Source organism: Malaya genurostris, chromosome 2 (genome assembly GCF_030247185.1).
Source record: "Malaya genurostris strain Urasoe2022 chromosome 2, Malgen_1.1, whole genome shotgun sequence".
NCBI lineage: Eukaryota > Metazoa > Arthropoda > Insecta > Diptera > Culicidae > Malaya > Malaya genurostris.
This window is the reverse complement of record NC_080571.1, coordinates 201,316,592-201,327,907: the sequence shown is the minus strand read 5'-3', so window position 1 is coordinate 201,327,907 and position 11,316 is coordinate 201,316,592. Positions and strand designations below refer to the sequence as shown.

The window sequence follows — 11,316 nt, the reverse complement described above, 5'->3', positions numbered from 1 at the left end:
GTTTAAGGCGTATTATTTTTATATTTATTTTGATTTGAACCCATGAACCGTGGCTCTCTGGTTTCGTAATTCGCACCTTTCACCTGGAACCTTGACATTTTTTGTTCGCAGATAAGAATCTTATTTTATCACTAATAGCATTATTGTGTTTTCACAATTTCACTTGACATGTTTACATGTTACAAATGCATAACGCTGCAGAATGCTTACAATGTTTTTTTTCTCGAATGTTTCGAAGTAAGTAAAAATAAGGCTAATTTTCCTCGGTAATCCATTTTACTTCTGTACTATCGACACATATTGATAAATAAAGGAAAACTTAGACTAATTTTAAATTATAGAACTACTCCACTTTTTATTAATACCAAGAGATTGATTTAATGCAGCTATTCAATTTCATTGCACTGTTATTATTAAAGTTTCGTTGCTTCGAAATATAGCATTGAATGTCGATATATAGCACGGCGGAAGGTGCTCAGTTACATTTTGAACGCAAATTTAATGCACATCACTTTAAAGTATGTAGGATTAGTGTAATTATACATTAGCAATGTAAAAATAGAGTTGTAAATGTGCAGTGATATAATGCATACACTCAAAATAATAATCATGTTGAAATTACGTGAAAAGTTATGTGAATATTTTCCGCCCTACTTTCCACGTAGGTTTTAATGGACTGGCATTTAAAAGCTGTTTCATGCATAATCCAGTAAGAGTTACGTGTTTCATAGGTAAAATGTAATGTAGTGTTCATATCACATTTACCTATCAGTTCATATCAAATTTAGACACCAGAGAATTAATATTTAATATTGGTTGAAGTCAAAAGGAAGATATTTAAGGTTTTCATATAAATCTATGAAATGAAAAATACTATGAAAAATAAAACATTTATTTCAGAAAATCAGCATGGAATTGCAATGGCTGAAAATAAAAAGCAACTGATAACGTCGTGGGATCTCGAATCAACAAGCTGCCAGAAATCGTTTTTGTTGTCACTGCCATCCAACCGAAATCGAAGTCGAGATCCGAGAACTCCCACAATTACATGAGTCCCCAAGTAACATTTTTAATATTAATAAATACTTGTAGCTGTCTTCCATGCTACATAATAAATCTTGCAATAAAACTTTAAACTCCACGAGAGCCTACTGAAAACCTCTATAAGAGCATGTTCCTGCCAAGTGGACCATTCTTCATAAGGTTTATAAATCAAAATGAAGAATCAGCATAAACCTGATTTAAAACTCCAAATTCAAGAAAACTTTGAAACCAGCTTTACGATCAACATTAAATTTATTTGGATGGAATGAATTCGGCTATGAATAAACTGACGTTTTGATAATGTTTTTCTTGACTATGTTTGTGTCATGTCTACTTTGAATGCAATCAGTAAGAATATATTAGACTTTTTTTTTACGAGTTTTAAGCTTTTTCCGAACATAAAAACTTCATGCGCTTTTATTTTTATCGTGAATGTAAGGATAAAAATAAGAATTATAACTAATCTCCTTGAAATAAATGCGTTTTATGCGAAAGTCTTCATGATTTATGAAAATTATTTTTTGTGCTTCATCGTCATTTTTGTATAAAACTATTTCGTGGCGTTAAAACTTGTGCATATATTCTGAAAACGAATCATGAAAGTCCATCATATTCCCTCGTTTTTGCATTTCGAAATTTATTTGATGTCAATAAATGCTACGGGATAGAACATCATAATGGCGGCCATGAAATTTCTTTTAATGCAAATTACACTTAACCTAAGAAGCAATAAATTAAATAGCCTACAACTAATGTGTCATAAATGTACTTTAAAACCCTCAAATTTGCTCTGAGTGAAATTGTTATCCAATGAACACGCACACACACAAAACTAGATTTATGAAAGAATTTAACGGACAATAATGTTTTAAAGAAAATGTTTGAAAGCAATATTAAGAGTGTATGCATGGTTTTATTCTAGTACAAATTGTTTTATTTTTAGTTCTGTTGTTAGTGTAGGTAAAGGGTTTTATAGAAGCTTTGAAAACTATGATATTACTGGTTAAAAGAGACACTTATTATAGTTGTCATAAAACAGGTAGTGATTGAAAAATCAATTATAAAACTCCTATAAATTATAATCAAAACCATAAGGCATTCGAATTGTTACTTGGGTCCAGTGTCTCTAGCTTCCTACCGATATTAAAGCATTCGGCAGGAGCGGGCGCACTTCCGGGCTCACGCACGCACTGGATCCAGTCGAACAAATGGAAACTTTTATACTGGAATGGTCCGGTCGATGTAGTAGAAAATTGTAATTAAATAACATTTCTCGCAAATATTTACACTACTTACACTGTTCGTCATTTTCAAAATCGTGTTTTTCACACCGGAAATTCACGTAGATTGTTTGACGTTTTGTTAATTCACGTAACCCTTATGTAATGACTGTATGCATTTTAGGGGGTGTTCGTATAACATTCATTTTCGTCACGTAAAATATTCAATTTGACATTTGAAACCATTTTACGTGATTTTTCAAGTAAATCGAACGTGAATTTTTATTTGAGTGTATGGTTACTTGGGTATCTTGTTGCCAGATCTATGATTTTTCACTCCTCTGTTCTCTGGTTTTAGGATCATTAGTTTAGTAGTTCCTTTGAGTTGAACTAAACTTTGATTCTAGGTTGTTTCATTTAACCGTTCAATAGGCTTCGGTAATGATATCGTAATATCCATTGTTCGACCCCTGGATAATTACTATAAATTCGATGACAGCCTTTTTCCTTGAACGACGTTCAATGGTGGAAAAATAAACGATTGTAAATAAAATTAATAAACCGATCGAAAATCCACAGAAAGGTAATATGGACGTTTTAGACACGTATTACAATAAGGATGAATATGTCGAAACTGCCTCTGGTAATAAGGTCAGTCGACAGACAATCCTTTGTGGCTCGCAGAATATCGTTCTCCATGGTAAAGTTATCGTCCAAAGTGGAGCTATCATTCGCGGAGACTTGGCCGCTGTCAGAACAGGACGGTACTGTGTGATATCGAAAGGATCGGTTGTTCGGCCACCGTACAAGCAATTTAGTAAAGGTGTAGCATTTTTTCCCTTACAAATCGGAGACCATGTCTTCATTGGCGAAGGTGCAATAGTTTCTGCTGCATCCATAGGATCATATGTCTACATTGGGAAGGATGCTGTCGTTGTGAGTACTAGGTACCGGAATCATACTAGATAAATTTTAAACACGTTTAAATTTTTAGGGTCGGAGATGTGTCCTTAAAGATAACTGCATTATAGAAGACGGTGCCATCTTACCTCCAGAAACTACGCTGGCAAGTTACATGCGATATACAGCGGATGGTAAAATTGAAGGAGGACAGGGAAATCCGGATTACGTTCCACATTCTATGCAGGATTTAATGGTCGAATATACCAAATCGTACTACGAACATTTCATTCCGGCTACCGGTGCCTAAATTTTTATTTTAAGAATGTTAAACATATTTATTAAACAAATTCATTAAAACTGCGACGCATTCCGTTTTATTTTGTTATCTATTGACGCTGTGTATAAAGAACATTATGGAATTGAAGAAATCTGCGCTTAATAGATGCACACATTTTTCGTGATAGGTTAGATTGTCACATCACGAGGTCCTTGATTAATCTAAAAGGATGGATTACTTCTTTCCGGATTTTTTGATACCTCCTCCACCCAATGGTCCACCTTTGGCAGCTTTCTGTTTCGCAGCTTCAAGCGCTTTTTGCTGTTCTTTCTGTTTCTGTTTGAAAGCCGCATCTTCCTCATCGGTTTCTTTTGAATCCTTTTTGGGCTGCTTCAATGGCTTTTTCTTACCGCCCTCGCGTCCAGTCATTTTAACTACGAATACAAGAGATACCAATAACATATCTATATTTAAATTGAATTAGAAAAATACCTTAAATGAAACCGTTTGTTCCTATGTGTACCAAAACCAATTTCCTACTAAGTTTCTTACAATTTTATGCTTTTGCGGACGCCATATGATTTTTGACAATGTTAAAGTATACCAAGCAGTGCTGTCAACTGTTTTTTTCCAAAAATCTGGATTTGGTGGGAAAATATATCTAAAAATATATAATATATCTTTCTCGAAAAATCAAACATCGATTTAGTGCGGAAACTGATTTTGCGACCAAAAAAAAACGGTCGGTTTACCCCTATGGAATCTAACACAAAAACAGAAAATCGGTATTTATCTGTATGAAAATTGAAATATCGGTATTTTGAGAGAGCATATCTGTATTCCTGTATCGAGTCCAAAAATCGGTATAAATACCGAGAAATCGGTATAGTTGGCAGCGCTGTTACCAAGCCCCAAGGGGTCGACCAATGAGTCTTAACACGCTTATCGAAAATTACTTAAATTTGGGTCTCACCATTCGTGAAAATTGAATAATCCTAACACAGATATTGTAATTTTTACCGGCGGCTACCAAAGATTGCGATACGACCAGATAACGATAAAAAGCCGCCCTTCGAGATCACAAACCAAAAATTTTTTTTTGACACCTGCGAGTGAAAAATGGGTAGCGACACCTGCCAATGAAAAATGAAACCAAGAAAAGGAGGATTCTTTCGGAAATTTTCATATCGGCAGTAGTGATTTGCAACATTTTTATCGTTTATTCAATAGTACAAATAGATATCAGCAATAAAAGTACACTCGGAGTAGAAGAAAATCGATTTCAAAGTGATTACTACTACTTTTTTACTACGATTAAACATGGAACATCTTCAGAAATGTGTGAAATTGGGTAAGGTTAGGTTTTTTCGGATCAACATTTTTTTAAACAGAAACCAGTGTAATGTTGATTTCTCGAGTACTAGAATGTATAGCGATCGAGTACTAGTTATTTTGGATACTTTATTTGTTATTTCCAGGTTATTTTCGCACAATGAATTAAGATCAACATTACCACCTCAAAGTAAAAACTTTTTCTTCAACTTCTACTATGATTTTTCAAATGAATTTGCCCGTTTTCAAAAGAAATCGTTGAAAAGGTTTCCTACCGATTTGACAGCTATTGCTGAAAGTATCATCTCTAAACAAGCAGCGTCTCTACATTTCAGTTTTGCGACAATATGCCAATGATACTTTATATGAATCGACGTCTTTGTCATCAAAATTTCGTGCTTCACTCGAACCATTATCAATATTAACTATTAAAATAAACTGCTATTAAAAATTGTGAAACATATACTTTAAAAATTCAGTCGTCTTTGACAGATACATACTTGTTTATGCTTTTAGTGAACCAAAAAATAATTCTTGTTGCTAGAGAATATTATCTTTTAAATCAATAATTGCCTTTATTCCACCAGACGATTTATTTCTCTATAGATTTTTTTTTATTCAGGCCTATTTGCGTACAAGCTTTACGTGGCCGATTGAGCCGATTTTTTAAATAATTTTTTTTTAGATGGATCCTTTTTCTAGGGAGAGAGGAGCTTCCATTTCCCTCCTGCGAGGATTGAGGGGCACTTCGTTCGTGGTTCGTCTCGTCATCCATTGCCGCATCGGTGGTATTCTTGTTGATTTCCGTCTTCTTTTCGTTGCTAGTTGCTGTAGATGCACCTTGTTGTACATTGGTTGCAATTGCTGGTTGGTTTGAGGGTAAATTGTTAACTACAGCTGGTGTACTTTGTTCTATAGGGGATACTGATGGTTTCGTTGAAGGGGATGCTTCATTGTTGTTGATGGTTGTCACAAGTGTACTGGGGTTGCTTGGGGTTGGTGTGAAGGAAGCACCGTTGTCCTTTGGTGTAGTTGTCTCCTTGTTCAGTTTATCACATGGCTTACCGTAGTGAACAGCTTTTTGGCAATATTGACATGTGGCCATCTGATTGTCGTAGGTAACAAGTGATTTGCACGGAATTCTCGTATCTTGACCGAAAATCACATAAGAAGGTAAAGGCCTCTTCAAACGCATGCGTAATAAACGTACGCCATTTAGAATACCGGAGAAAAAATTCTTCCACTTTTATTTTTCGATAGAGAGAATCCCTCCGTATTGGGACATAGTTTTGCGAATATATGAATCGGTGACGCTTGAGGGAAGATCATACACACGCACTTCTATAGCACTATCTTCCATATATACTGGAATGTTGTACTTAATGTTCTCGTGCTCCACATAATGCACATTATTATTGTCTTTTGCGAACTGAATTGCATCCAACTCTTTATAAAACTGGATGTAAACAACATTATTTGTCTTATTGCATTGAAGTAAATGCACACGTTTAATGTCAAGATGCATTTGCTCCTTAAGCAAACCTTCAAGTTCTCGTATCGAATGTCGAATTTTGCACTGCCTGAAGTCAACAACAATTGTATTCTTTCGTGTCGGCGGTAGCTTTTGTTCGTATGGTTCACTCATTTCGAGGTCGTTCTATTGTTCACTACACAATACTGTACTTGGTTTCTTCTGTCCCGAACTTCTGTTCTGGTTTCTTCTGTCAAAATGTGTTCATCCGATTGAGGTTAGCAGTGACGGTGAAAACCAAATTCACTCTAATGCTTGATATAAAAATGCTGTGAACTTTAGTACAACATGCCGCGAAGGGGTTAAAACAACTCTCGGTTAATTTTTCAAAAGGGCGTATAAGCAAGTGACAGTTTCTCTTTGTTTACTTTCTTTTCTATTGATTACCAAGCAATTTCCACGTTTATCACTCAACTCTTTGCATGAAATGATACCCGAAACTTACGACTTTCAAACAGAATAGTGATATCAAACAAAATCTTTTTAATCACATCACAATAATCGAAAGAGAGAGTGATTAAAGAGAAACTGTCACTTGCTTATACGCCCTAATGAAAAATCAACCGAGAACTGTCCAACTCCTGCCAGAGATGCCAGGTAAAACTATCAAGTCGGCATACTAGGAATCCAAAACAAGAAGCCCGGAAAAACAAACAAGAAGCCCGACACAATTTTAAAAGTCTGTAAATTGGACGACGTTTCAAAAACCTGTAAAAAGTATGCAAAATTGCACAGTCTGCTTACAAAAGAAATTGGCAAATTTACATGCAAATCTGCAACCTTGGACCTGTGATTCTGACGCTCGTTATTTCGCTATTCTGCGGCGATTCCGTCGCATTCTATGCCCCGCTGAAAACCACAATACCCACATTATCTGTTCGGAATAAATACCGAATTGAATCCGAGTGGGCAAATAATTCTCATTCAGAATTCCATGTGGAATGACGTATGAAATCGGAATGAATGCTATATTAATCGGATATCTGTCGGAATCGAATGAGAACATGCAATCTGAAATGTATACATTATATTTTTCTTCTTCTCAGAAGCTTTCATGCTGATTTTTAGTTATATTGGAAATTAAAATTACATGTAACTGAGCATATAAATTTAAATTTTCAATGTGTTCGAATATGTAGAACTGCCCCGCATTATATACCTACACAGCAAAAAAGAATTGTAACAATCTCAATGTGATTATCAATCGATGTAAAAAAAATTAGACCCACTGAACATCAAATGCAATATTTTTCTGTTTTCGAGAAATATTGCAAATAAATCACACCTTATTACATGGAAACAACGTATAGTAGAATATATCAGCTTGACTGAATACTGTTTATGATTCTGATAAGAATTTATGCATCTTTTCGTGTAATATTAAAACCTTCAGAACGACAAAAACACATTTGTGATGTTACATTAATTGCTGCACATCACTAATCACTACTGATGTGCAGCGTTTACGAAATAATATCACAACAATCTCGATGTCGTTCTAAAGGTTGTAATATTACACGAAAAGATGCATAATTTCATATCAGAATCATATACAGTATTCAGTTAAGGTTATATAATGTACTCAATACGTTTTTTCGATGTAATAACGTGTGATTTATCTGCAATATTACTCGAAATCAGACAATCATTGCATTCGATGTTCAGTACGTCTAAATTTTTTGCACATCAATTGATAATCATATCAAATTTTTTTTTGCAGTTACAATTACATTACATTAACTCTACTTTACATAAATTCAGTGCGACTCTCTCCACAAATGCTATAAAACAATTAGAACGTTTATAAAGTGAATATACAGTAGAAATGGGCAATCATACGACTGTAATCATTGCATTCCAAATAACATTCAAATCTTATATATATATATATATATATATATATATATATATATATATATATATATATATATATATATATATATATATATATATATATATATATATATATATATATATATATATATATATATATATATATATATAAATTAAGTTTTCGAATTCGTTAAGAGGGTTTTTAAAAAGCCAAACGTATTGATCGAAGTCTAAATTAGAACTGATTTATTTTATGAAATGTTCGATACATCGAAGAGCCCTGTCTTTGTCCCTAAACTGCTGATTTGACGGCTAGCAACGATGGTCCTCCGGTCACGTACGGTGTTGGGTTGAGTTCGTTGGCGTTCCACTTCGGTGTTGCTGACTTCGCTGTATTGCTTGGAGCTTCTATCGGTTGTCCGGTTAAGTTTGGTTGGGGAGTATCGCGTTTAACTGCTTCCCCCATAAGTATTGCTCGTCCCGAGCAATTTCCTGTTTTTGTAAATTTCCAGTATTTGATGATGCCGATGGCCAAAAGTATGAGCGTGAGAATGATGACGGTGCCGAATGATATGAATCCGATTCGGTATTTGAACTCTATAGTTTTTATGAGTTGTCTGTTTGGATTTCTTGCGTGGTGATAGTTTGCTTCTTCTAAACAAAGTCTTAGAGCGTCTTTTAGTGTTGACGGTGTTTGTGCTCGTATTATCGGTCCTAGGGGCTCTTTTAATCCTCCTAAGAAAACTTTAAGGCCCATATCCTGATATAGTTTGATTTTTGCTAACTTTACCTGTTCGTTTACCGTGTTCAGGTTAAGTAAATTGATTAGTAGTGAAATAATGTGGGAGACTTTTCCGTAAAAGTCTTCTACTGTCGTTGTTTGTTCGAGGCGATATAGGTCTCGGCTCAAACATACTTCGTCGCGCCTATCGCTATAATGCGTGATTAAATTATTTTTAATTTCGTTCCAATCGAGGTTTGTTCCGTATAGCTCTAGCACGCTATCGGCCTCGCCTTGGATTTTACTTCGAATAGCCTGCAACCAGACATTGTAGATTGCAGTTCCTCTAGCGTTGTCAATGATCGGTAGCAATTGATCTATTGACTTTAAAAATGTATGTAATTTTATGGGGTTGCCATCAAACGATGGCAAATCTTTGATAATTTGAGGCGTTTGGAGGGATTTTAATATTTCCTCTACACGCGGTACTTGGTTTTGCGCAGCAGCGCTCGCTTGAGCAGCGAGTACTGCTTCTGCAGCGCCGATTGCTTCCACTTGAAGCTGTGCAATTTGCTCGTCTTTTTCGTTTAACAGACGACGCAGCTCGCCAATTTGGTTTTGGTATTCCATTGTAAAATTTATTAAATTATGCACTTTTTGTTTCTTAAATTATTCACTTTTGTTTCTTCAATTATTCACTTTTTAAATTATTTAAAGATATAAAAATGCAGACTTACCTTTGATTTCACGATGTTCGTTCGCGATCTTAGATGAGTTCTGGATTGCGATATTCACTCGCGGATGGGATTTCTTGGTTCACGAATTTTCCCGGTTTTTAAAACACAAATTCACAATATTCACTCGTGAATGCTCGATTGCGGTTTAAAAACTATTCGGTAAAATCCGCACGACTGCGCCAATTAAGTTTTCGAATTCGTTAAGAGGGTTTTTAAAAAGCCAAACGTATTGATCGAAGTCTAAATTAGAACTGATTTATTTTATGAAATGTTCGATACATCGAAGAGCCCTGTCTTTGTCCCTAAACTGCTGATTTGACGGCTAGCAACGATGGTCCTCCGGTCACGTACGGTGTTGGGTTGAGTTCGTTGGCGTTCCACTTCGGTGTTGCTGACTTCGCTGTATTGCTTGGAGCTTCTATCGGTTGTCCGGTTAAGTTTGGTTGGGGAGTATCGCGTTTAACTTATATATATATATATATATATATATATATATATATATATATATATATATATATATATATATATATATATATATATATATATATATATATATATATATATATATATATATATATATATATATATATATATATATATATATATATATATATATATATATATATATATATATATATATATATATATATATATATATATATATATATATATATATATATATATATATATATATATATATATATATATATATATATATATATATATATATATATATATATACGAGGATGCACGCGAGACAGATATAAGACCACCAAGTCGTATGTCTGCTTTTTATTTGTATATATAATGTATATAATGGTCCAATTTCAAACAGAGATTACACATCACTCTCGCTATCAATAGAACAAATCTCTAATTCAAATTAGTTTGCTCAAAGTGCAATTTTTCAATCTGTCTACTTAAATGCAAAAAGTTATCGCTATACGATGTTGCAATATACGACGTGAAGTAAAAACAGCTGGACTTCGATGTTTAAAACGTTTTTTTTTCTATGACCAGAATAAAACCTCCGGGTCACGTCCGGACTGTCCGGACATCAGAGAATGTTGAACGAGTCCCGTGCGTTCGCGTGAAATACATGCTGCTGCTCTTCAAATTTCTCATTGTTCTTCCAGCAGTTGAAACCAGCGGATTATGAAGCTCGTTTATCGTTCGTAAACAATTCGTTCATCGTAAGTTATCTTTTAATTTCATTGCATTTTCCCCACAACTCACATTTTAAAGTCGGTCTCACAACTTCATAAGTATTGTGCCGATCTTTTTAAAATTCTGAACACTATTTTGTTAAAAAATTACGAGTAAAAACAGATGATTTAAAAAAAAAAATTTTAATAATTTTTATTTTACAATAACAAATTTACCAATTTTTATGGCCTAAAAATCGCGTTTTTCATTTCAAAGAATTAAAAGAAGAAAATTTGAAATTTCGAAGAACCCTCTCAGCGTTACCTGGGGAAAACTATTAACCAACTAATCAATTTTGATGATTTGATTTCAAATGATCCAGCACCTAGTTATGAAAGGCACTGCAATTTTACGCAATCCCAACTTGCACATCTGTTTTCTATGGTAGGATTACTTTCGCTTCTATTTACAGCACAATCGCAGATTTTACCAGTATCGAAGGCTTAAAGGCGTAATACAGAACGAGTATTTTAGTTAATTACATTCATCAGGATTATCAGAAGAAAAACATA

The 11,316-nt window shown here is 34.3% G+C and overlaps 2 protein-coding genes across 2 annotated transcripts; one reads left to right on the top strand and one right to left on the bottom strand.

Annotated features, from left to right (window-relative positions):
• Positions 1–2,752: 2,752 nt before the first annotated feature.
• LOC131427049 (dynactin subunit 5) lies at positions 2,753–3,530 on the top strand. Its single transcript, XM_058589939.1, has 2 exons — positions 2,753–3,200; positions 3,259–3,530. Exons 1-2 carry the CDS (start codon positions 2,853–2,855, stop codon positions 3,472–3,474), a joined length of 564 nt encoding a protein of 187 aa, XP_058445922.1. The 5' UTR covers positions 2,753–2,852; the 3' UTR covers positions 3,475–3,530.
• Positions 3,519–4,070, bottom strand: LOC131427050 (translation machinery-associated protein 7 homolog). The gene is made up of 2 exons (XM_058589940.1): positions 3,937–4,070; positions 3,519–3,878 (listed from the first exon to the last, which is right to left on the bottom strand). The coding sequence occupies exon 2, from the start codon at positions 3,871–3,873 to the stop codon at positions 3,679–3,681; it is 195 nt and encodes a 64-aa protein (XP_058445923.1). The 5' UTR covers positions 3,874–3,878; positions 3,937–4,070; the 3' UTR covers positions 3,519–3,678.
• Between the last annotated feature and the right edge of the window lie 7,246 nt (positions 4,071–11,316).

Excerpts from the sequence above, each read along its gene's own strand:
- LOC131427050 (XM_058589940.1), bottom strand. The coding sequence starts at position 3,873 with ATGACTGGACGCGAGGGCGGTAAGAAAAAGCCATTGAAGCAGCCCAAA.
- LOC131427049 (XM_058589939.1), top strand. The coding sequence starts at position 2,853 with ATGGACGTTTTAGACACGTATTACAATAAGGATGAATATGTCGAAACT. Across the intron at positions 3,201-3,258 it reads TTGGGAAGGATGCTGTCGTT|GGTCGGAGATGTGTCCTTAA; the intron begins GTGAGTACTAGG and ends TTAAATTTTTAG.